The 27005-nt window shown below is 39.6% G+C and overlaps 1 protein-coding gene across 6 annotated transcripts; it reads right to left on the minus strand.

Moving 5' to 3' along the window:
- Positions 1-10304: 10304 nt before the first annotated feature.
- mlip (muscular LMNA-interacting protein) lies at positions 10305-26893 on the minus strand. 6 transcript variants are annotated; one of them, XM_026356649.1, is made up of 12 exons: positions 26750-26893; positions 23484-23600; positions 20095-20199; positions 18114-19724; positions 17635-17706; positions 17068-17148; positions 16900-16983; positions 16740-16799; positions 15789-15836; positions 15180-15239; positions 14912-15031; positions 10305-11273 (listed from the first exon to the last, which is right to left on the minus strand). In XM_026356649.1, the coding sequence occupies exons 1-12, from the start codon at positions 26762-26764 to the stop codon at positions 11046-11048; spliced, it is 2601 nt and encodes an 866-aa protein (XP_026212434.1). In that variant the 5' UTR covers positions 26765-26893; the 3' UTR covers positions 10305-11045. The 6 variants fall into 6 exon arrangements, with proteins under 6 accessions (XP_026212434.1, XP_026212432.1, XP_026212433.1 ...); XM_026356647.1 differs by having other exon boundaries at positions 15789-15833; positions 26735-26893; XM_026356648.1 differs by having other exon boundaries at positions 10305-11267; positions 26735-26893.
- Positions 26894-27005: the final 112 nt, after the last annotated feature.

Raw genomic sequence — 27005 nt, forward strand, 5'->3', positions numbered from 1 at the left:
GAGATTGTTCTCCAGCTGGGAAGACTTTTTAGAGCACACAACATTTTGGGAGGCTGTGCTAACACCCCCTGTCTTTTTTTATGTGTGTGTTTTGTTCATGTGCTACTTACATCTAATCAAACTGCACCACTACTGTCACTTCCAAATAGTTTAGCCCCCTCGAAATAAACAGGACTGTGCGACATGATGGTTTCCACATAGTAATATAATACATAAAGTGTTTGTACCTGTTTAAGTGACCACACTGGAAGTCAGAGCAAAACACCTGTTCTCGCCACGGTTTTTGCATGTTTTGTTAGAGTGGACTCAATAAATCATAGAAATTGGGATATTGCCTTGTTCAGATCGACAGGTCTAAACACCCCCTATGGGAACACACACAGGGGTACTTGTGGTGTTTCACTCGATTGTAAATATAAAAAGTGAACTAGGGAGTTGAGAGAGTAGAGCTCAAGAGACAAAGCTTGTCACACTGTCTGATTCAGAAAGTCTCAAAAATAGTTGCAGCTCCTGCTCCTCCAACATCAGAAGGATAGCAGTGTTGGTGGAGTTCAGACACTTAGAGAGACTGACAAGTCAATGAGCACTTTGTTTGAAGAATAATGAGTTAGGTTCTTCCTCCAGACCCCAGTCGGTTCCATGCAGGTATTTCAATCAAGACGTAAACCTTCACTAGCTTCCCACATCCTAATCTGACCAGTGTGCCGTTTAAAATATACAACAGAGACAATTTAGCTGCCTAAAATCTTTCTATATGAGAAATGGATGCTTAGCTGCTTCTCTTTAAGAAAAACATTAGCATATGAGATAAAACGGAATTAAAAAAATGTAATATAATACAGTTCACAGCCTTGGTTTATACAACATAACGGCCCTGTAGTTCTGTCCCGCAGGGCAGTGGGTATTTATAATGGGTTTAGAAAAAAAGTACATGCTTGATGATGTTGAATGCTAAATAACTATCAAAGCAAATAATAAAAACTCTGGTGTGAACACACTGTAAATCCCTTAGGACAAAAAATGTGAAAGCAAGCTAATGGTCCAACAGCTTAAAAATGATGGCTTTTGAAACAGAAACTGTCAGATGTTTTTCAAACAATTCAACAAAATAAGAAAGAAGCAGCTTCATATCTGATTATTTTCCTCAAATTAAATTAAATTTCTGTAAATGTACAGAGCTGATCAACTCAAAAACTAACAAACATGCCCCACTAGGTATGCTAGTATTATTTTGGTAGACTAAAAACATCAAAACACTTCTGAAGGCTCTGAAAGTTCTCTCTGTTATTAAATCGTTCAAGTGAATAATTTCAGACATTTGTAACCACTGATTTGCAGCCAATTTACAGCCAGCTCAGCCAGAAATAATTAATTCTTACTAATTCTAACTTTAGGACTGAGTAAAAGGCATCTGAATCACAGTGTTAGTAAGAAAAACTTGTTTTTTTGGGTTTTGTATTTGAAAGAGGGCATATAGTGATCCCGCAAAAGCCTGTGATTAAATGCGGAATTGGTGACGGTCAGAGATAAAACACAGTCCGGTCTCCTGCTGTCCTCATCATTTTAATATGCTACACTACATCCTATGATTGTGATCTGTTAAACATATCAGTTAATCTTCATCCCAGAAGTATTTTCTCTTGGAACATTAAAAGTGAAAACTACACATACTTTTAATTTCACCTTTTATTTAAATCCTCTCTATAAAATGTAGTATGTGTCATGTGTACCATACTAACCAGATGACATTGTACACTGCCCATTCAAAAAGAAAGTAACATTTTGTTGAACCACCTTTAGCTTTAATTATGGAACTAATTCTCCGTGGCATCTTTTCAATAAGCTTCTGCAATGTCACAACATTTATTTCTGTCCAGATTTGCATTCATTTTTCACCAAGATCTTATATTGATGATGGGAGCGTCTGACTGCTGCACAATGTCTTCTCCAGCACATCCCAAAGATTCTCAAAGGGGTTAAGGTCTGGAAATGATGGGTCATGCTCCTTGAATCACCCTTTTACAATTTAAGCCTGATAAATCCTGAGATTGTCACCTTGAAATATGCCCGTGCCATCAGGGAAGAAAAAATCCATTGATGGAATAACCTGGTCATTCAGTAACATAACGTTACTGAACCTAGACCTGAGCAACTGCAGCAACCCCAGATCATAACACTGCCCCCACAGGCTTGTACAGTAGGCACTAGGCATAATGGGTGCATCACTTCACCCATCAATCTGGAACAGGGTAAATCTGGACTCATCGGACCACATGATCTTCTTCCATTGGACAGTTCTTAAGTCAGTTTTAGTAGTTTCTTCAGTCTCCTTAGATGTTTAATTTGCTTGATTCATGCCAATAATTTGACCCTTCTGAAACAGATTAACATCTTTTTCACAACCACAGGGCGTGTCTTCTGAAATGGTTGTTAAAGAAATGAGACGCTATTAATTGCATCAGTTAGGGTTAAATAACTTGTTGTCAGCTGAAACATAATCATCCATGCAGTAATTATCCAATGGGAGGCTCTTACCTATTTGCTTGGTTAAATTTAGTTGGTAACTTCTGTTACTTCTTTTGTCTTTATTTTTTGGCCTTACAAATAGCAGAAGCAACAGTCTGATTGATTTGTTTGAAAGCACATAAAAAAAATACTAAATCACTTTATGGATGGGCAGTGTATATCAATCAATAAAACTTCAATTTAGAAAAGTGCTCCCTTACATAAGTGGCCTGGGGTTGAACTAACTACTCAAATTCATCCTTTCAAATATTGAATTACCTGTTGAAGAGATTGAAGACAACTTGTATTTGCTCGTTCAAGTCAGTATAGCTTACAAATGTAATCTAAACAGTAGAAAGTGTCATAATGCACCACTCACCCAACCTTTAGAGTAGGTATAGTTGTCATACATAATTTATTGTACCTCTTTTGTCCATATTCAGTCTCTCTTTTAACAGGACAGCAGATAAATGTGTTTATTTATTGTAAAATACATAAAACAGCTTTTAACAATGTTCCACATGATCAACCATGTGTACTAACTGCAGTGCAGACATTGGGGATGAGCTGACCCTTGTGTGAGGTTTCTCTCAGTGTGTGTATTTAATATTTTATAGTGTTGGCACTGTGTGTGAGTGTTGTATCAACAGAAGATGAAATTTGAAACAAGCTTTTGTTACTTCTTTCATTTTTTTCTTTTGGCTTCACAAATAGCAGAAGCAACAGTCCGATTGATTCGTTTGACAGACACTAAATCACTTTATCACACATTACTACCATGATCAACGAATCAAATCTCTTCTCTGCTAACAAATACATTATATGAATACACTGAGACAATGTGAAAATGTGTTTAGGAGATCTGGCAGCTCACAGGCAGATGTAACAATTGGTCATGTCGCTTCAGATACAGTCTCCAGGCTGACACAGACTGAAGGCGGAAACAAACGTGAATTTAAGAAACAATCTTGAGTAATTTAAAATACAATTCAGAAATTGCAAGGTGTTTTGAAAATCTAAGCAATGAAAATATAAAGAATAATTATAGAAAAACTACTGTTTTATATTGATTTACATCCAAAGAAAAACACATGCAATTCATGCAATTCACAAAAAAATGTAATCAATCAAAACTATTAAAATTAATCAGATCATTTTTTAGACCCATCAGTCTATTGATGTTCTTAGAAAGGAAGGTTACTCCATGCAAGAAATAGGAGGAAACTCAACATTTCTTATCATGCCGTTATCTACTCCCTTCAGAGAGCAGCACAAACTGGCTCTAACAGGGACAGAAAAAGGAGTGGGAGGCCCTGATGCTCAACTGTGTGTAGTTTAAGACAAAGACGCCTCACAGGTCCTCAAATGGCAGCTGCACTAAATAGTACACGTCAAACACCAGTGTCAGCATCAACAGTAAAGAGGAGACTTCAGGATGCTGGACTTCGTGGCAGAATTGTCAAGAAAAAGTCCGGCCAAAATAAAATGAAAGACTGAGATGGGCAAAGACATTAGACACTGGAAGACCGGAAGAAGGTGTTGTCTACAGATGAATCCAAGTTTGAGGTCTTTGGATCAAACAGAAGAAATAGGAGGTTTGGTAAAATAGGAGATTTGTACACAGTGAAAGGGACCTTGAGGAAGAAAACCATCATCAATCACAAAATGTTGCAACACCATGCCATACCCCGTGGGCAGCAATTGTTTGGTACAACAGGATAGTGACCCAAAATACACCTCCAAAATGTGAAGAATAAGCAGTCAGCAGGAATTCTGACTGTAATGGAGTAGCCAACACGGTCTCCGGACCTGAACCCCTATTGAGCTGTTGTGGGAGCAGCTTGACCATCTAGTGTGAGATGTTCCAGGAAGCATGAGGTGAAATTCAGATCAGGTTAATCTTGAAAAAATGACAGCTAGAATGCCTAAGGTCTGTCAGGCTGTAATTGCTGCTAAAGGTGTTTTTTATTTGTTATTATTATTTTTATGACAGCAAAGTTTAAAGAACACATTCAGAATTTCCATCTAAATTTGTATTTTTAACTCTGCTAATGTCAGCATGTCCTATATAACATATTTCCTATTTAGACAAATTTCACATGTTTTCTTAGAAAACAACACAATTTCCAAACGATCCCAAACTTTCGAGCAGTACTGTATATCTATGGTTTGTTTCTTGGTTGTAGGACACAGATGAAATTATATTAAAGCAGATTCATTGAGTACCTTAAAGTGAACTTAATTCAGTAATTATTTTCAGCTAATTAATTCAAAATACTGTATGTTATGATGTTTTTTCAATATAAATGTGCCAGAGAAATTATAATTTAGTGAAAAAATAATTACACAGAAGATTATAATGTTACAGGAAGGTTTTATCATCTAGAAGTAAAAAGTTATGGATCAGTGAAAGTTGAATAAATTGTATTTTACTAGGCAAAGTATTACAAGAAAATGTCCAAAGCATGTATTCTCTATTCTCACAGATATTTGATCCTGCTGATAATGTTTCCTCACAACGTGTGTCAAAGTAAGCTACACAGCTGTCGTCTACATCTGACCGCGAAGATATTGTGCCCACACCAGATGGTTGCATCGGCGTGCCGTATCAGTGCCACGTGGACTTCTTTTCTTCTGTTTTCTGATTGTATTTGATGGCTAATTGTGTCCATGTGCTCTCAGAACAGCCTGTGGTTTTATGCACAAAGCTCTCCATCGCTTCTAACACAATTCTTGAAATTTTCAAAAAGAATTTCTCCTTTAGAGACAAACTCAATATGATGAAATAAAAAAGAACTCAACAGAGACGGGAAGAAGTGCTTCTTAGGAAGGCAATTGTTAAATAAAAAAGGGCTGCTTATAGTGTCGTAGTGTTATTTATTGAAAAACCATATTGTATACTCAATTCAGTGGGTCCTGACAGACCCATTTTCTCTGAAGATTTCAGAACCATCGCAGTTACTTTATGTTAAGGCACAAGAACATCTGGACGGGTGTGATTGTGGTTATGTTACAGGGTTATGGTTATGACTTCAGACAGAACAGTCATGACTAACACAACATGACACAACACTTCACATCAGGACTTCCCCGCTCCGTCACCTCCGCTTTGTTACTAGTGCTGAACTTCGTCAGCTTCTAGAGGCAGCAGAGTGTTACTGTTTGTCACAGTGACCTGCTTGGCTCAAACTGCTTATTTCATGAACCTGTATTTTACAGGATTCATTTATCCACTACACTCATGTTTCCTGTGTGCTCTAACAAATTGTGCTGAGATTATTAACAGAGTTGGACTGAATTGTATAAATTTAAAATGTGTTTAACTGTTTAACTGACTTATTGTTGATTTTGTCTCCTTGACTTATTTGTTTCTCATACTGCTGCTTTTCTAACCTGGTGGTGAACATTTTGAGAATTAGCTTTTGGTGATAATCTTCCTCTCCCATCAGAGCAAACTGGAAGGTTGCACAATTACACTTCCTGGTCGATCTGGTTTTTATGTTAACGGTGTGGTTTTTTATCAGTTAGAGGTTTAAAGAGTTCTTTGGAATTGGGTTGGAGCTGCACTGTAACTTTATCTTGTAGTGGCTCAGTATTTCCTGTCAGTATACTAAAATTGGAAATGAGCTAATAGAGCTGTAAACACAAACCCTTATTGTTCTGTTCCAATCACGTTATTGTGACCAGTTTGTCTTGTGTGTAGGAGAGAGATTTATTACATTGGTAGATTAAAATGGGTGTGTATATACAAAATCCTATTTCTGAATTTTCTGCTCTTTCAAAAACTGTGTGATTCATCCACAACTTTCTAAGATGTCTTCTTCCTCTTAGCACTGGCTGTCATCTGGACTCAGGTCTGTCTGGATCTTTTACTGCTTTACAGCTATGTTCACATCACTCAAAGTTTTCCTACTAGAAAAAAAACCTACCTCCCTCTTCTACCTTTACCTTATGACTTTTACTGTACACATTTTTATCTGTATTTATCATCATCACATCCTGACTGTTTCAGGTGCTTATGATAAGCAAACATCAATCTTCTCCGGTCTCGCTCTGTTCTGCGTGTCTTCCTCTGTCACAAAGACATCTCTCGTGTCCTCCTTCACCACGTCCATGGACCTCCTCCTGTCTGCCAGCTCCATCCTCAGCATTCCTCTCCCGATACACTCTGCATCCCTCCTCTGCACTTGCCCAAACCATCTAAACCACCTCACCTCTCTCTCTTTGTCCCTGAACTGTCTTATCTGTGCCGTCCTTCTAGTCTTGTCAGTCACAACAGTAATCTCAGCATCTTCAACTCTCCCACCTCCAGCTCCTGTCTTTTTGACAGTGTCACTGCCTGCAGTCCATAAAACATAAGTGGTCTCACTGCCTATCACAGTTCACTCCTGACACTCTTCTCCACCCAGTCCCTCCTTCCTGTGCTCTCGTCTTCACTTCTCCATCACACTCCAAATTACTTTGAAATAAATATTTCAACTTAAACCTGTAAAGCCCTTGCATCTGCACCGCCCCACCACCTTCTCCCTCATTTGCACACATGTACTCTGTGCTGCTCCTACTGACTACTTAATTTCAATGATGTAAAGAGTTGCAGTCAATACAAAAAAGGAAGTATTCAGCATAGCTGCTGTGCCTTTTTGTTGTCAACACAAAAACATTCATTCACCCACCTACAAGGGAACAAGTGAAAATAAAACAATATTCTGGAGTTTACTTTAATCATAAACACTGATTTCTCTATTCAGCTCTTATTGTTACGCTCAAACATGAACGGCTCATCCTTGTTAAACTTTTTTCTTGTATAAAAGCGAAAAGATACCGATTGTTATAAAAACACTGCACAATAACAAGCCAATATTTAATTGTAAAAAAGAAGTTATTGTTTTGGTAAAATGTCTCTCACTCACAGCCGTCTCAGTGAGGATCACCATGTGCTGTTTAGTTTTATTTCTTTTGTTGGTTTGTTCACTGCAACAACTTCTCTGTATGCTGTTGCGTGTTGAGAGCAGCTGGCTGGCACAGCCGCTGGTGGTCACAACCTTTGTAACCACTACTTCACCCTCCTGATCTAAGCTCCATCAGCTTTGGTCACAACATCACAATAGCCACAAGGAAACTCACTCAAGATATAATAAGATGTTTCTCCTTCGCTTTTGTTGTTGCCTGTGACGTTCTTTAATGTGTCTTGGAGTGGTACTTACTATGCTAGACTCCCTTGAGGATAATTTAGCCGTGGAAAAAAGTAGTCAGATGTATTGGAGAGTTTTTGCAGAAACTGCTGCCAGAGTCTCTGCAGCTGTGGTTATCAGGAGACAGGGCTCACCTGCCAACAGGTATATCCAAACATCCGGCACCAGCAGGTTTTAATGGGGCTTCAAGGATTGCACTCGACACTATTTTTGTAGAGTGGTAAAAATATATGACAGATATAGCCTCTTTTGAAACCTTAATAGAAAATAATAACAGTAACTATAATAATAACATACATGTAAATTAATAATTTTTTTATCTCTAATTTACTTTCCCAGGTCCCCACATTGGTTTTGTTATGTCCCTTGTAATATGCATACTTAAAATAAAATGGATTGCAAGAAGACAGGCATCCTGATTCTGCTGTCCAGCTCTTCAGTAAGGGTTGGACAGGTTGACCTGGTCTGACTCTGCGGCACGATGCCTGTCAGGCAGAGTGTCAGTGCTCATGTAAGCGCATCACAAGGTGGCGAAGCAGCCGTCCGGCACATGCTGTTCATTATTACCTTCCTCAGCCTCACTCCGCTCTGCTCTGCTGCTCATAAAGCGCAGTTGACAGGTGAGACCAGTAATCAAAAATAGCTCTAATCTATAATCCCTAATAAATGTCCTGTGTCACATATCAAGCGTGAAGTATTACGCCATTTTCATCTCACACATTCATATGAATCTCGGGGTGATGTCAGTGCATGCATACTTCTAATTTTTAATTTCAGCATGAGCCGTGACCTTTAGCCATTATTCCTTCCTCTGCAAAACACATCTGACAGAGACATCACTGACTCCTCCAGAGTTTTTGAGCCTGCTGATGGTGTTCCAAAGAAGAGCTCATAGCTAAGAAACTTTAAGAAACATTGAAAGGGACACACAAACATATATATGCATATTAGTGGGGATTCTACTGTAGGTAACTGATAATAGGACATGTAATAACATAACATTTATTGGTAGATTGGTAGTATTATTTGAACAATGATACTTGCATATGAGCCAAGTGGACTCAATGAAGTCTTGAATCTGAATCCATTTCCTTTGATGTTCCTCGTGTTATTTCACTTGCTGGTATTCCACTTTTGTACAGAGAAAGCTGGGTCAATTTAGAGGTCCAAACTTTGTGTTTGTGCTCAAGTGATTTCAACTTACTGTGAGAGCAAATCGATTTACATTAGTTTCATTTTTCAGGAGCAAAGAAAAACGTGTTTTTTGTAACCGTAACCCTAGCATTGTATAACTTTCAATGGTGCTTGAAAAGATCTCATAACATAAACTGTTGCAGAACATTCTCAGCCGACGTGTCATCCTCGAGCGGAGGTGAAAACATATGCAATCATAACTTGTCGTATCTGAGTTATGTCTTTTATTTGTGTATTAAAAGGAAAGCGGGGTGATATTCGTGACATGACTTGATCCTTTGTTTAAAACATTTTTAGAAAAACAGAGCTGCATTTTTACGTACTTTGATGCTCAAAATGCGTCTATTTAAGGGGCTGGAGAAGAAGAGTGAAATGTGACTGGACTCCCATGGATACCAGTGTCTGATGCTCTCTGGAAAAGTTGGTGAGTGTTGGATCCTCTGCTGAGATCTGGCATCTCAAGAAGAAAACTGGAGCTTGAATTGAACTTGTGTACAGTGTTTTTAACAATTATTTAAACACCAAACCGACTCTACGAGAGCCTGTGGAGAAGTGATCGCCCATAAGGTCTGACACTGTGGGTCTTCAAATCAAACTGAACTGAGTGGGGCTCAAATCATACTTCAAAATAATTCATGTTTTAACTGTGGTTAACCAATAAGTGGTTGCTGTGTCTAAGCTGTTGACATGTAGGTGTAGGTCATTAGCTATCACTCTTACTGTGCAGCTTTGAAGTCCACAGCCGCAGCAACGACACTGCACCGTTTTAACTCCAAAGGTCTCTTTGAGACCGAGTAAGATTTTCTTTGAGGATTTCTAATCAAATGTAGGAATATTCTGGAGACTAAATCAAATTATTGGCTCGAAGCATTTCTGCTGTGCAAATGAAAGTGGTTCAGGTATTCTCTTTGAAAGGTCTTACAGCACCTGTGAATTCGATGCCTGCATACCCAATGGTTTTCTTGCTGTATTATTCTCATATTTGATTCAGCAGGTTTTCATGGAGTAGTATGAAGTATTACAACTGGAAGATAGAGAAGTCCTTTATCACGTGATACAATTTTATCTCAAATAATTTCATTTCATTTGAATTGTACTTTCTTTACAGATCTGGATGAGTTACATAATGGGATGATGTTAATCTGAATTCAACGCAGGCCTTATGTTTTTACATTTTCCTTTTATCATTCACAATATTTCTTCTTAGTTTTGAATGTTTTGCTCCAATTTCAAACCTCGTCTCACAAATTACAGCTCGGCGGCCCATTCGACATGGCAGATTTGTCACGCTGCAGCGTGCATGTTGCAGTGGTAAAAGAAGAACTCAACAACCGAAGAGCTCAGATGATGGTGTTGATCATGTTGAGTAGTTTGTGCTGCTATATCAGAGTATAGCATAACCATTTGCAGCTCTTCAAGCTCTATTGGATTTTAAGTTTGCATAGAATTGCATGTTACAATTGACATCAACATACACATCAAACATATCAACTTAGAGCTAGTGTACCTTAGTTTTGCTTGTCCAAGTATATGAGTGAGGTGTTTCCTTTACATTTAAAACACCAGCTCTTAACCGCAGTACAAAAACAATGCTTTCAGCCAACAAACATCAACCTCATCAAACGACTAGTTAGAGTTGACAGAGTGATTATTGCAGCAAAAGGTTTGGTCACTGGCTAGAAACAAGCAGCCTTTCATTGTCTACCTCTGTGTGAAAGCAGTGATGCAGTGCTGCAAGAATTATAAGGAATTTTTACGCAGTATCACTGCTTATCACGGTACACTCAGTGGGAAAATGGAAAGTTGGTAGGGAATTAATGATGGAACAATGGCCTGCATGCTGTGTGGCTGACAAAGAACCACATAAAGAGATGTACTCAGTCATTCAGGTAGGTGCACTTAACTTGTCAGTCCCCCTGTGTAAAGGTCTTAAACACTGAGTATGTCTTTTTAGATATAATTGTTCATTGGAAAGAGTATAATTTAGGGTTAACATAGGTTTCTTCTATGGTATCTTTCCATCTTTTCCACCCATTTCTCACAGAGCAGTGATTTTCCTGGCGAAAAGCTGTGAAGAGTAAGAATAGATACAGAGACTAAGACCTATTCTGACTGGATACATAAATATAGTTCATAATTTTATCATTTAGTCACTTAAATATGAGTCTCATTAGCTTCCTTCCTTCCCCCCGCAGGCCTGAAGGGTGTTGCAACATCTTTCACGCGGTGACTGAGCTGCTCTTCGGGCTCTGTAATGTACAGGTCACATACTGAGAACGGGCTTCTTCTTTCACGCTTCCCCTCCTCTCTCGATGTTTGGCCATTTAAACATGAGTAAAAATCTTTCTCGGACTTTTCAGGAGACACATCTTCCACCTGAAACTGACAAAAATGGTTTCCAAGTTAATGATTTTATAGCAAGAAGGTGCAGAGTAAAATACAACAGCATACAAAACAGCTGCAGCAACCAGGATAGTTCAATTTCCACCTGCTTCTAGTGGTTGGTTTTCATGTAGACTGTTTTCAGCCCACACTGCATAAGTTCTCCCCGAGGCTGCTTGGAGTTTGCACTGGAATGAATATTGATTGTGAACTTGATTATGATTGGCATTTTTAATTTCTGGTTTGAACAGCGGTTTCAGCTACCTGTTTTATGTTGTACTAAAACTAATAACATCGAGTTACAGTACTTTTCAGTGTGCAGTTCAACCCTTAAATTTTGTGAACACCTTGCTTTACCATCTGGTGTTTAGCAGTATTTGTGTTTTCTTACTGTATTTAGCACAATTTGATGTTCCAAATAATTCAGACACTACAAACTAGTGGGATATTTGTTGGTGTAGTGTACAAGCTAATGTAAGCAATTACCCAATGTTGAACCTCTGGTTTACAAATGAAGTTTGCTTAATGAAACACTAGTTAATAGTTAATAATGAAATTGATATATTTTCTCAGCACTTGATCAGAGCAATCCTTAAAAAAACAATTCTACACAATGTGTAGACTTAGAAAATAGACTGTAGCAGAGTATATTGTCTGCATTGTCTGGAACAAAAGGGGCTTTTATGTCAGATGTCGATACTCATCCGTGTACCTCCAGAATACTAACTGCTGACTGCAGAGCTTGTCAGTCAGTCTTGTGTTACACTAATGAGACTGTGATCTAACAAGCACTGAAATAAACATTACAGGCAGGTTCACGCTGTGTACTGTAACAAAGGAAAAGGTGTTTGACTATTCCTAACCCTTGGTCCAGTAGCTTTACCTGTGATATTGCGGTTAAATATATTCACCTTGATCAAACACAGTGCAGTGTTTCTCTTCTTCTTTTGTTGTGTGTGTGTTTTTTGTTTGTCACATTTCATCTGGTTAGGCGGGTGTAGTCAGCTCAGCACTGAAAAAAGCCTTGCTGTCTTCAATTCATTAATGTTCAACTTTTAATGCACTGAGCAACATTTGTTCCTCTATTAAAGAAACCCTTAAATGTTTACGATGTGATAAATAAAGCCACAAAGATGCTCCAAGCTGTTTTTCCCTATATTAAATCTGTCTGTCTCACATGAATTGACTTTGTCATCATCACACCTTCTTTCATTCCCTGCCTTCAGCGGATCTATTGTCAACTAATACTCTTATTAGTTGACAACTGAACGCGTGATTCGGTTCTTTGATGCTCCTCTATAATGAGATACACTTTACCTTGCAACTCTGCTCTCGAGCTGCCACAAAGTCACCACGACATTAAAAGAATAGATTTGGGGTGAGGGAAAAATCTACAGGGAGCACAACAAAGCAGCTTCACAAGGAAAACAGAAAGAGACATATGACAGGCATGTGAAATATACACTGTGAATAACAGGGTAATAATATTGGGGGTTGGTATGGTTCCCAGTCCTCAGCTCCAAACATGTCAAGAGCATTGTTAAAAACCTCTTCAACATGGATGATGGTTAAAATCATGCACTTACTGACAATGTTAAGGGTTAGTTGTCCACAGTCTCATCATTTGCTTCTCTGGAAATCATTCTTTACTGGCACTTGTCATGTTGGCCTTGACCTTTAATGAGTCACGCTGAACAGCATTACACAAGGAGATGTAACCTTGTGGTTTCTGCCACCTCCTATGAAGAGAAGCTTAGACATGATGAAAAATATTTAGAATTTAGATGTATGTTCACGACAGTACTGACGTGAAGCAAGGGTGATCTCTATGAACTCAGGACTCAGCGCAGCGGGTTTCATTTATAAGTGCATATTTTACTATCTAGGGACTATTTCACATGAGCTGTGGAGACGCATTATTTCCGGGGAGAGCGAAAAGCAGAAGCAACTTTCTGTTTCCCTTCAAGACATCTGCAGCTTGTGAAGAAACAGGAATCCTCCTCTCTGAGGCTGCATGCAGGTACCCAGCTTACTTTCAACAATTCAAGTAAAATGATGTTTGACAGTAGAGCTACTGGTTTGCTGTAGTCATTTTATAGAAGGTTTTCTATATCCAATTTCCTTCAGCTAAAGGAACTACAGTAATACTGAAAATAGCCGAAAGTCCTATTGATTTTCCCCTAGTAGCAGTGACTTCATCTATCTTAAAAGAGATGGATGGAGGTTGTTCACATTTTCCCAACATCATATTAATCATTTGATTGAGGACTTTGTTTCATATATATATTATAATCTTTGAGTAATCTTAACAGAGGCAACAATACACTTGGTTGACACTAAAATGTGCTGCACACTCTGGAACCGGTAATGGATCGGGGAGAAACTTTGTTAAGAGTTTAAACCTCTAAGATTTGTCAGGTTTAGGCATTGCACTCAAACGCTGCACAACACTGATACGTGGGCACACTATCCCTTTTTCTAGAAATAAAAAGATATGATGTATTTTAAGCAACCTTTGTAAGATGCTGTAATCACATAACAATTTTCCACATAAAGGCTATGAAACTGAAAATGGCCTTTAAAAGCGGTACTTGAATAAGACATATGTAAAGACATACATTTAGTCATGGAAGAGCCTAATGGGCTTACTTTCTTATCACAGATTTTAGCTGTAATTACACAGACACGCAAAAGTGCAAACTCTCTTTTGGCGGCTACATATGTGTGATGCAGAGCTATGATTTTCCAGAGAGTGTGAAGAGGCTTCTTTGAAGAGATATTTTAAAAAAGTCCATTTGTTCTGTCCCAGTACAACAAACCTTTTCATCCCGGACGCCTGCGTTCACTTACAACCTCTCATTATGCTGTAACCTAACAGAGGCTGCTACGTAGCTACCAGCATGTATGACTGTTTGGAAAACTAGATGTTAGTACATAAAGAAAAAAAAAGTTTACATGAAAGGAAAGATAGGAGAGAATAATGTTGAGACAATTTCTCAAACTCAGTTTAATTTCGAACATTGTTTCCTTTGTAGTCTGTGATGACATGTAGGGGATATACTGAGTTTACTACGGGGCGACTTAAGCTCATCTTGTGAGTTTGAGTCAGATTCAATTAGTAACTTGAAATTCAGAACCTTTTCTTTTTGTTTTGAGAAGACGTTCTGCCAAAAGCAAGTGAAGCATATTTGATGTGTAATTCAAAGGTTTTTCTTTCTTTTGCATCGTTGTTTTTTTTATCAACATATGCCACCGAGTGCTGAACATAAAGAAACTCTCTCAACTACAGCTTTTTGAGGGAGCATGATTGGATGTAGAGCAGTAGTGTTGCATGTGTCACACAGCTGTCTCAGATGGTTTATCTTATTTTATATCAATTTGTGTTGCACCACATAAGAACATTTATTACTGTGCCTTTGAAAGTGTGGGAATTTAGTGTTTCCAGGAACTGGTGAAATGTGAAATAGCCCTGTTTCTTGAAAATCTGTAAAAGTATAGTTGCAATTTGAATTGATTTGTTGTACTGTAGTTGTTTTGAAATTCTCGCACGCTTGCTTTTAAATGGTACACTGGAGCAGAAGATATGTAAGTTATAAAAAACACAAATAATACAAATAAAAACTACACAGTTTGCCTACCTTTCTGTTGTCAGTTAAAGTCTTCTTGACAACAGAGGACCTGGGGGGATTTGGATAAAAATCTTCATCCAAGGTCAGTCTTGGAATGGCCGTCATTGGACGAATAACCCCAGGTTTCGTCTGGACACAGGGATTCAGAGTTTGGCAAAGAAGAATTCATTCTCATTAGTAACTTTCCATTTTAAGGCAGGTTATATTATCAGTGTAACAGAAGCTGCAGTAGCTGCCTAAACAATCAAATAATAAATAATGAAATCCTTATTTATACCATTTTGGTATATCTTTTTCTTTCCACGTCGGCAGATGGGTGCAAGCTGCATATTGATGCCTAATAAATGAAAAAAGGGGGAAAAATGCATCAGTGTATCTAACAAAACTAAAATATTTATGCAATAAGAAGTAGCAAAATGAAAATATCAAGCTTTACTTCTGGAAATGTTGCAAATGACACGCTTTTCATGCATCATACTAAAATACATCAGACTAAATAAAAAAAAAAAAACAGAAAATAACATATTATCCCAATTTAATTGGATAATGTTTTCTGACCCATCTATTGTTCCTGACCTGCCCGTTGTTAGAGGAGACCTAACTACAGATATGAGATGATACCATTGATCATAATGAATGGTGGGTGCAATTTTCTACAGCAGGACCTTCTCAGCATTACTTTGTTCCTATAGGCTACACATGTTCTGTGGTTTGAATAAATACAATTTGAGTACGAATAGTAACATGTTAATGTCTCATAAATAAATCTGTCTGAAATGCAATCTGGGTAAAAAAAAAAAAAAACAACAACATGTCAGTTTTGGGCTGTGACTTTGATCCTGTGAGTGTAAAATCTTGTGGACAAAACTAAGCAAGTCTTACTCACATATTTGGTTTCACGTCCCAAGGATTTTGGAAGCGATGAGTAGTTCTGCTGAAAGTGAAAGAAAAAAAAAAGAGTCAAACAGAGGAGCAGAGTTACATAATGCTATCAGGTGGAAAAATAGGAGGAAAAAAAACATTCCTCCGAAAATGACATATCCACTATTTCAAGTATGCGACAGTCGAGGTTGCAATAATGACTGAAGGGAAGAAGGTGAAAAGAAATCCTTGGTGGATACAACTCACACATTCATTTTACACAGAAAGTGCTAAGTGAGTGCTAAGCCTTATTCTGTGTTCCCACTGCTTTATTATTTATTTATTCAGAAGTGCAAGTTATCTCTTGTCCTCCACTTATTTCCGTGTCAGGATTAATAGAAATCATTTGTTTTCTATACCTTTGATCTTAGACAGGCATTTAAATTCCCACCACAGACGTCTCACAGATGACTGTGTGCACATGCTCCTTTTCAAGCACACACACACACACACACACACACACTTGTTTTCTTCTCGAAGCACGACAAGCTTTGTCCTTTGATTAATAATGAACGTGTCTTTTTCATCTCTCATACTGATGATTTCACAGTCAGTATCCACTTCTATCTCACGACTTGGTTGTGTTTGAGTAAATCACAGCACATCACGTGTTTCCGTGACACGAGGGTTTCCATCTTCGTGTAATTTATCTCACTTGAATGATTCACAATTTCAAATCTTCTCTGAAAGCTGAAGAAAACAAATTATTCACTGAAGTAGCTGGAGATGTTTTTGTGCAACAGCTCTTTTGTGAAACTGACATGTTTACAACTAGTTAGCTTAAAAATAGGAACGGATTCCTTTAGTGCGTTTGTCCAAACATACTACATACCACAAGTATTTCATTAAAAAGCTTAAGGAGAAACTCAAGAGTCTATGTCACACCTGTCACATGCTGTTAAAGAAGCATCTGTACCTGCAGACCAACGCTGGTAGTGGATGACCTGGATTTCTGCTTTGACTGGGTCGATTTGCACTTAAAGGTTGCAAAAATAAACACATTAAATCACTTTTAATATTACAAATCGGCATTTGCACATGTTTATGTGAATACTGGCGTGATTAACTGAACTCACTGGTGGAACTGAATTTGCCAAAACCTCATCAATGACTGCATAAAGCTCCTCTGACTGCTGCCGGAGCTGAGCAGGTGAGCACATCTGTAAATAGCACAAAATAAGGGGTGTTAACAGTCTGTTGTGTGATGTGCACATGAAAACCAGCATCGATGCGTGCCGTCATACCTCAGCGTGGGTGTCCAATGTCACACCTCTCTCCAAAGTGTCACGGGGACTGTCTTCTCTCTCTACCTGCTCATCTATTGCCTGTAAATGCAAAGCGGAGTGAGCAGAGTGAATAGCTCCGTGCCAACACCTCTGCTTTCTCTGACTGATTTTACACAGGTCTTAGACAACATTTCTCCAGACAAATCTGACAGCACTCCCGCCTGCGTAGATCATACTGCAGAATGAATATCACAGCAAAATGCCATGTTTTCATGTCTCCTTTAGTCTGATCTGATTTTTATTAGGGTTTTAAAAAAGATGATCTCTCATGTTCAGCATTGCCTGTAGCTTATAAAGCATCATGCCATTTGTTTTCTGTGTGTAGTTTGTCCTGCATGCTTAGCAATTATGAGTGTACACGTAACATTAATCATTTTTTAAAATGCATGCTTTCCATTTTAGAGGTTTATTCATAGTACACAGTCCTTGCATAATTTTCCTGCATCAGGCTCCATTAAGGTTTCACACGTCTGGATATTTTACAGAATAATTAGACAAATTAGTGTGATCAGAGTATGCACTCACCTGCTGATCCAACAGAAGCGTGTTTGTGGGAATGGCAGCAATGGATTTGTAGCTTAACTTAATCTTGTGTGTCTAAAGTGAATAGGAAGAAAATAGCAGATAATTAAAATGTATTTATTTACTATTCAATTTTCAGCATTTTACTGACTGTAGAGTGTTCCGTGTTTTCCTTTCTTAGGGCATGCTTTATCTCACACTGGAGTGATTTTCTCTGCTCTCACATCACTGAAAACCTTGTTGACTTTCTGCTGCTCAATTCACCTGGCTGAAAAAGTTCAGTTACAACCGACACTGACACTTTTCACTCTGACGAGCACTAACACTGAACAACAGCCTCACATCAACACGGATTTCTCTGCTTACACTTGATGTCCTCATATCATGCACAGTATCTGTATTTAACTTCAAAGTCACAGAGAGCATTTTAAATAATATTCTCACTTTAAAGAAGTCATGCAGATGGCAAGCGGAGCGGCTACCTTTCTTTTTTTACCCTCCCTGTCACTGCTGTCTGATATTCCACTCCCCACACTTGGGGTAGGTGTGGTGCACAGCGAGAGAGAAGGGGATGGGGTGAAGTCTCTGATTGGAGGAGCAGGAGACGGCGTAGGCGTGGGGGAGCTGGTGGGCGACGGCCATCCATAAAAATTAATTGGCGTGTAGCGGGAAGGGGACAGACAGTGAACTTTGGGAAAACCACGTGATGGCGTGGCACTTCTGGTATCACGGTAGCTCCCGTCTGATTCACACCTTCCTGTGGTGCTTTGAAAAGGAGGCAGAGGTGACGCTGTGTCTGTGCATGCAGAGAAAGCTGTGACCCCGGGGGAGCGTGATGGAGAAGGCCGAAGCTGAGCAGGGCAGACAGGTGGAGATCTCAGTCGTTGAGAAAGCAATTGAAGTCTTGAGAGAGACGAATTTGGTGGCCGACTCAATTTCTTGGGCGCAGAGGTCTCTTGCTCGTTAATAGTTTTAGGGGACGGGGTGATGGGATTTTTAAGGTTATTATGTGCATTGCCCCTAAGGTACACGTAAGTATTGCTGGGTTTTAACTCATGGGATTGTAGTGTTTTGAAAGAGTCACAGTCTGATATCTCCTGATGCTTAGGGGGAGCCACAGATTTGAAGTTTGAGCAAAACAGAGGCAGTGGAGCTCGGGGTAAAGTGTTGCTCTTCACTGGTGGCGGCGAAATAACCTGCTCCCATCTAGGCGCGCTGCTTGAGCGAATTTCCACTGAACACTTTTTCAATTGGGTTTCAGGGCACGTTCTGCTGAACTCATTTGACTGCACAGGTGGAGGAGCAGTCACACATCTATTAGGTTCTTTTGGAGCATGGCTCTGAATATTTACAGATGCAGATGAGGAGAACTGAGAGGAAAACTCCAGGGGAATAGAAGCCACACTGGAGGCTGCAGAGCAGGCGTTACAGAAGGACAGGGTCACAGGGTTAACAGGCCAGCAGGGGGTGTAAGGTCTCTGCAGCGCAGAGGACAGAACAGGAAGACGGCCTTTTCTCAGAATGGCAGTGAGGAGGGAGAGTCGGGTGAGTGGAGGCCGGTGCCGGGGAGGGGGGAACTCGTGAGAGACAGAGGAGGACAGGCTCTCGCAGGATGAAAAGCAGGTTTGAGGGATGTGAACCAGACTAGACCCAGGAGCCAGAAAGTGCTTCTTGATCTGGACGACAGCAGGGGAGAACATGCCAGAGCGGGTAGATGAGCAGGGGGAGACAGTGCGGCTGAAAGACACAGGAGAGGTTACAGAAGAAAGCCGCATTGCCGGCCAGCTCCTATCTCTGTCCGAGCCCTCGGAGAGGATGGACTCTTTAGATGAAGCCGGGGTGGGAAACAGGTCTGCGCAGTTTGTTCTGTCTTCTGACACAGACGCTCTATTTGCAAAGCAACCCGAGCTAACCTCAGCACGTCCAAAGGTATCATGACACTGCTGCCGGGAAATGCCCCTGTGTTTATCAACAGCTGTTTCCATAGAGCCCGCCAGGGCGGCGACGTAATTGTGTGTATTTTCAGACGGAGCGCCAACTGAGGGAGAGGCTTTGCTTTGGGACAGGCTCACGTGATCCAGTGAATGCTTCCACTGAAAGAAGAAATAGTGTAGAGAACAGTTACTGAAAATGAACTTTTCTTTCTTCTCTTTAAACTCTTAAAATCACACAGAGCTCAGTTTTGGACCTGCACATGAAATATTGTACAATAATTGTGTCCTTTCTATCTAATTTGTGTGTAGGAGTTCAAAGAAACACTCTTCAGAAGCAGAGATCAAATAAACTCATTATATTTTTTAATTTTGATAGTCGAATTAAACTGTTAAATTAAAATAAAAAAGTCCTTTCTGGGGGGATGACACCTCCCAACAATGCTTTAATGTACATCAATATGACAAGTGTACTCCAAAGCTTTCTGTCATCGCTTCCACATGACATTGAGAGTGCCTACAATGTACTTACCTCAAGTTCTGTCTCCGGTTGAGTAACGTTTCCTGCTCCTCCCTCTGAAGGCTCCTTGATAAAGACTACCTCTGCTTTGAAAGTCCCTGCGTCCGACATGGTCTCCTGTCATGAGAAAATGAAGCTAATGTATAAGGGAACTGAGCAAGTGAAACGTGAGAAAACCAGAGGTGAACTTCAGCGAGGCCGTCTGAGCTCAGGGGTGTGCTTGGTTTCACCACACCACATGTCATACACATATAATTCACATGTACACGCACATGTCCTCCTGACATTGGGGCAGTGCATGCCCCCCGTGCAGAACTGAACAACTGAGGCTGGGCCGGCGTGCACACATAGCTTTGAAGCTTGTAAATAACCGCGGTGCTATGTCTGGTTTAGTATTAAGTCCAAACTCGTAGTAAGTCATCTTACATTTATTGCGTTATTTATATCATCATATTTCAAGTCTTAATGCTAAATTAAGCTAATTACCTCCCTCTAATTCAAGCTTGATATATTAGCTGGGAAATTAAATTACATGAGCCCTGAAGGATGACACAGATTTTGCATGTTGACAGTTTTGTCCTGAGTTACTGCATCTCACCTTTACTTTAAGGACACTGTCCCTGACAGGAAGACACAACTACTATAATATCACTGTCCTTCATATTACTGCTACAGAAATAGGCCCATTACGTTCTGAATATAAGATATGATTCAAATGTGGTTTGCTTTCTATGCATGAACCAGATTTAAAGAGATATTCTAGGATCACTTAAGTGGAGATAGAAAGGGTGACTGCTTTTGACAGATATCATTACTGACACAAACGCCCACATATATGGTAATTATTGTCCTCAAAGTGCACGGTCTTATAATAGAAACCTTCATTTTTCTAAGTCGGTTACATAATGCTCTCAGTGGTGTTCTTTTGCCTTACAGTAGATAAGCTGTAATCAAACCAGTGCTGAGAGTGTGTTTAGCACAAATGGCTTCTCATGTCACATACTACGTGTTGAAACTGTCAATTTACAGTAGGTCTTAAATGCACAGTGAGCTACTGAGAGTTTTTCATGTGTAAACTAACTGACCTGCTTCTGGCAAAGTTAAATAAGTCAACGTAAATGCATTACCTTCATCTTTAAATATCAGCCAAATAGCTTCATCTGGCAAAAGGCAATCTAAGCTCAACTAATATGATCAAAGACAGTTAGTGAGGAACAGTGGCACAAACAGAAATAGTAAAAAAAAAAAAAAAAAACTCTCACTTGAAACAAGACAATAATTAGACGGGAGAGCGGCGAGAGGATTCTCTTCAAACTGATAATGACCACTTCAGGTTCAAATTACACTGATACACTGCAAAGGGGCATGTATGCAAATTATTGCTTTTGAAAAGGACTTCTTAAGAAATGCAAGCTGCTCTAGATGGTGCCACAGTGGTGGATAAATAAGCTGTCAGTTGTTTCGGAGGTAATCCTTCTTTCCATCTTATTGTAAAAGATGTCTCACACCTGTAAGTACAACAAGATGTCACACACTCCTAGCTTGAAACGATTTTTTCTTTGATTACTGCCAAACCAATGTCTCGCTTCCCAGACGAGCATATTACAGAGCCCTGCCTACCCGTGAGCCTGTGCACAGAATGAGAAGCAATAACTTGCCCTATCGCCACGACCCTGCTTCACACAATCATCAGGGGGAGTGCTGTCTTACTAAAAGAATAGATTGCAAGCAGCGTTCGGAGTGTTTGAGATGCTCACAAACAGACTAGACATGTTCCCAAAAGGTTTGAAAACAGTAACATCAGGTAAACATCAGACTGCTCTGTTGGCTTACACAGAGACTGAACCCTTGGCAACATGTATGCTCATGGCAGTACAATGATGTGAGTTATTGCAAGACGTGGGCAGCATGATGGGTGCCTTTCTGTGTGGAGCTTGTGGAGTTGGTTCTCCACATGCCTGCATGGCTTGCCTCTATATAGATTGACATTTAAGAAGTACACTTTTTGCTTTTTTTCCCAAAGGTTAGATGAATAATTTGATACCACTCCTATGCTGACTATACAGTAGGTAGTAGAGCATGACTGGCATACAACGCAGGGAACTGGAAGCATTAAACGTACAAGAAGTCAAATATTTTGAGCTCTAGAGGTGCTGATAGAGCCACTAGCTGTTTCTCAAAGTGAGACGTGAGAAGAGAAGGTAAATCCATCAACCAGAACCTGTACCTCTAAATTTCACTGAATTTCAATTTTGCATGCATTTATTTAAAGCAGAGAAAGAAGCAGAGCTCAACGGTATGCACAGAGAGAGAAGCACATGACACACAACCCCATATTGTGGGTGTAGGAAAAGACAACACCCCTATGCTGGAACGAAGGGTTCAAAGCACTGAAGGTGTGCACAGCTGTGTAGTCATGCAGCCAGTTAACAACATGAAGGTCCCTCACTCCTTTAGGTAATAGCAGCAGGGTACACTGAGAAAGTAATTGTGCCACCACCCCAGTGGAAAGACCTTTGAAGTCTCAACCAGGCAGCCAGTGAGCTGTCTTCAAGCTTCAGAGGGAGTCGGCTATGAGGCGCCCACAGTTGTGGCTCTGCTGTGATGTTGATGCTGAATGAACAGTAATGTAGAACTATAACAAATTCACCTACTGCCTCCACAGGGGGTCCAGACCAGCCTCTGGGGTAGATGCTTCAAATTGCTGAAAACTTTGTAGTCTGTAAGCTAGTAGTTCCCTATCCAAAGCTGTGCTCATACTAACACTTTATTTTGTCTCAAGTGTGTAAAAAACAAATCCTGTGTGTATATTACAAGCTGTGAAATCAGACTTGCACCACTAACTGATCGCTGCATGCAAGAAAAGGTGAGTCTTTACAGCAGGGGAACGTCTGAGTCAATTGTTGAGGCTGTTCAGAAATATGTTCCTTGCTGATGCATAGGTCTTAAAGCATGATGTAATGATGTGTGAGTCAGCCACTCGGATGGATGGTGTCAAATCATAACAATCAGTGAAGATCATTCCATCATTGCATCATTATTCCCACGACCGTGTAAAAAGCTTTATAAGTGGAAATGAAATCTTTCTGATTCTGTACTTGACGGTTTTAACCATGTGATTGAATGTTAAAATCAAATGTTAAAGACAACTTGGGAATCTGACTTGTTTATTTCTTCTGAAGGTCAGCCAGTGTGATGTCTGCTCCTCTGTCTGAGTAGTTGTGCGTGTAATTGCTAATAGGCATAAACAAGACTGATTGTCTGGCTCATGAATTAGCATTGGTTCTTCTACCTTTTCTGAGTTTATTGCACACTGACATACAAATTACTTTGTCTCTGTTACTAGAAGTATTCAAATCAATACCACCTTTCTGTCTTCTGGGTGTGTACTGAAGCTTTACCTTATTTGGTTTTCCTGTTGGGGCTCCTGATGTCGTAATAATGCTTTTAATCGGTAATTGCTGCACCGCTGGTACAAATGTGAAAGTGGAAGGATTAGATGGCACTCCTGTTGGAACCTGTAAAACAGAAAGGAGAGGAAATCCCATTAGTCTTGGTAATAATTCCCCATCGTTATTCAGTCGTACACAAGCACTCGTCAAAACAAGCGTGTTTAGAGATGACTTACAGTAAATGATGAGTCAAACTGAATGGGACTTTTCTTTTTTAAGGTTTCAGGGATTACATTATACAATTAGTAATCAGTCTCTCTTAACATTTCTTCACACAGCTCAATGTTAGACGCAGAATATTTTATTTATTTATATATGTTATTTTCTTTCCTTCTGCTGTAACTATATTCAGACACTAATGATTTTTTTTATCACACTGAAAAAGGCAATTCAGCGCCAGGCAGCTTAAAGTCTTGACACATCCAGACTCTGAGGACTAATGAGCTAAATGAGCTCATCTGCGTAAGACCGATACTCAGATGCAGCAATCATCAGTTTCTGTTTCTGTTTTTATTCAGTCTGATTTGGAGACATCTTCATAGAAGTCATTTTCAGTTATGTTTGAGGAGGCGAGACTAAATGCAAATGTAGTGTAGCCGCATTGTTGGGAGAAAGTAAACATGCATATCTCCAAATCCCAAACTACCTTTGTTTCCCTCGGGAATCTGTCCATTGACACAGCACAGCATATTTTTATGTTGTTCCCATCACACCTTTTTGCATGTGGTTTCCACAAAGCATGTGAAATCACAATTTCTTCCTTAACAATGCACCAATTTGCTTCATGGCTGCACTAATTCCCATAATGATCAGCCAACAAGGAGCAACTTGTAGCACCCCCAATGTCATTTCTTTTATTGCATGATTGATAAAACTTGCCTTTTAAAATCCAAACAGCTCCCTCAAAACATGCTATCTTGAGACAATCAAGTACAAACTGTGAAACTTCTGTAATTTGCAGAAATTGCCTATTACATTCAGGTCTGCCCTACCTGAACCTGCACGGTGCAGCGAGTGCACCACAGTTTTCCCACTATTAGAGATAATGGGTCAATTCTCACCAGTGTCACCCATGGTGAAAATGTTGGACAGGTGGAGCCATGAATGGAAGTGAGAAAAAGCCCCCATATGACAGCAACATCCCTCTGTGGTTATAATTTGGAAGGAATTAGACCCATAGAAAGCCCACTGAAGGAGATTATCATGATCCTCACAGTCACTTGCAATAATAATTGCATCCCAACATAAACTGGAAGCCACTCCACTGTATATGTTGCCCTAAAACGTAACGCATGCAATCTAAGGGCTTCAATTTGCTATGATGGTAACACAGTTCCCATCACAGTATAAGGTCAATTACAACTTTATACTCTACTTTAGTATAAAAAACATTTCCAGTTTCTTTCCACTAGAGCAATTCAACCTCACATGACAGTTCCCTCACTAATCAGTGGAGGTTATAGTAGCAGATACTGGGGACTGGACAGAAATGGGTCATGTGTCATCTCCTTGTTGGCTATGACTTTGAATAGAGAGATTCAAACACTGATTGAGTGAGGTGTTCAGATATACTGAACGGAGCAGCTGCAGAACAAGCAGGAAATCATTTAACTCACTTTAGAAGACAGAAAAATAAGTTTTCTTGAAGGTCGACGGCAAAGAAAAAAATAACTTGCAACACACTTTATTTCAAGGAACAAGATATTAATCTTTAAGATGCCAGCGTGTCTGTAATCAGCTAAAAATAAAGATACACAACAAACGCTTTGGCTGAAATCGTCATGTGCCATTTTATAAACATGTTTACGTATCCATGTTCTTATGTAACCTCGCTGTTTGCGTGTCCTCTGTAGTCATAGCAGAGTAAGTTTATACTGTTAAAGGTTAAAGTGAGCATTTCCTACTTGCCCATTGGAGCCCTCTTGAATGTTTAATTGCTCTGAGTGTTGCCGAGGTCATACCGTCCTCATAGATCACATTTCTAGCCACCCACAGGTTTACTGTGCTACATGTCGTGTCACTGTGTGCGTGCTCTCACTCAGCTATTTCTTGTCCCAGAGAATGGCACAAGCGTCACTAAATCACTTCCTGAAGAAGACCACCCTCTGTGAGGTTCTTTAAAGGGACTCTCATAAACACTGACCAACCAGAAAGTGATAAATACACTTTAAGGAAACATACTGTTGTTGTGACCCCTATTCACATTGACATCGATGCTGCAGATTTCTCGTCACAAGCAGCTACACAAAGCAGGTCTAACTCCATGCAGCAAATATAAATTCTGTTTGTGAACGGTGATGATGCTGAGCTCAGTGATATACTGAGCACAAGAGCTAATCCTCTGCAAAGTAAGAGCACACTAAATGCTGTAAATCTGAGACCGCTTTGCTCCACGGATGTTAAACTGTATATGTGAGTAGTTCACATTGTGCCACAGCAAAAGCAGAAACAGTTGGGTGTGTCACTGAGTAAAGAGTTTAATTACAGATAAACACACAGCCCCTCCCTCCAGAGTAGATAGGGCATGCAAATATAGCCCACTGCCAGCTGCTACTGATCACACTGCTTTTATCTCTTCAGATTATAAACAAATGTTATGATGTCTCATACACAAGAAACAAAAATGAGAAAAATGCACATTCACGCACACATAGTGTAATTCTTCAATAGCCTATTGATGCATCATAAAGTCCTCTCCATGATGTTCCAGTCAAAAAAAAAAAAGCATATAATGCAAATTGTTGACAGGACACTAAGCTAATAACCAATGAAGTCGCATGCTATTCAGAAATGTTGATGTTAATAATTTAACAGATTTTTGTTCATTTAAATTCATTATAACCAATAATTATCATAGTGTGAAGGAAGTAGCTGGTTCTGAGTGTATAGTGTTTCCATGTGTTTATGTGTGTAAGCCTGGAAGGTGCCAATGAGGGGCAGAGTGGCACTGAGGGGGTGGATGGGGGGGGCAGTGTTGATGGATTAAAACCAAATTCTTTAACCGGTTTCATTTTACAGCAGAATTAAGGTCTTAGTTAAAAATTTTGTCTTACAACAGAATTTAAAGTCATCAGCATTGTAACTATAAAGGTCCAGCAGAAAGTAAAGTAAAAGGAAATATTAGTCCAGCAGTAGTACAATAAATCCTTATCAAGAGGTTTTTAAATAAAGAAAAAGTATCTATTTCCAAAAGCTCTTACCTTCCCAGGACTCACATTTAAACCGTCCATCTCTGCTCAGGTTCCTCTCCATCCAGAAGCGTTGCTTATGTTCAAAACTTCTCTCAAGACTTCAAATGCTGATGAAATCAGACATGGAAGATAAGATGCCCTCTTTTCAGCTCATCTCATCAAGTTCAAAGTGTGTTACTGTTAGAGTGTGTGTGTTGTATCGCCCTGCTGATTTCCTTTTATAGACACATAATAGCCGCAAATAGCTTGCAGCCTGCTGGGCAGCAGTAACAATGTTCAA

This window comes from Anabas testudineus, chromosome 15 (genome assembly GCF_900324465.2).
Source record: "Anabas testudineus chromosome 15, fAnaTes1.2, whole genome shotgun sequence".
Taxonomy (NCBI): Eukaryota; Metazoa; Chordata; class Actinopteri; order Anabantiformes; family Anabantidae; genus Anabas; species Anabas testudineus.

Bases quoted from the DNA above. Each gene is read 5' to 3' on its own strand.
- mlip (XM_026356646.1), bottom strand. From the start codon at position 26,764: ATGGACGGTTTAAATGTGAGTCCTGGGAAG. The intron at 16,984-17,067 runs GTATGACGGCAC...TGCTATTTACAG, and splicing joins CATTGGACACCCACGCTGAG to ATGTGCTCACCTGCTCAGCT. The intron at 11,274-14,911 runs GTAGGCAAACTG...CATTTTTGTCAG, and splicing joins CTTTAACTGACAACAGAAAG to TTTCAGGTGGAAGATGTGTC.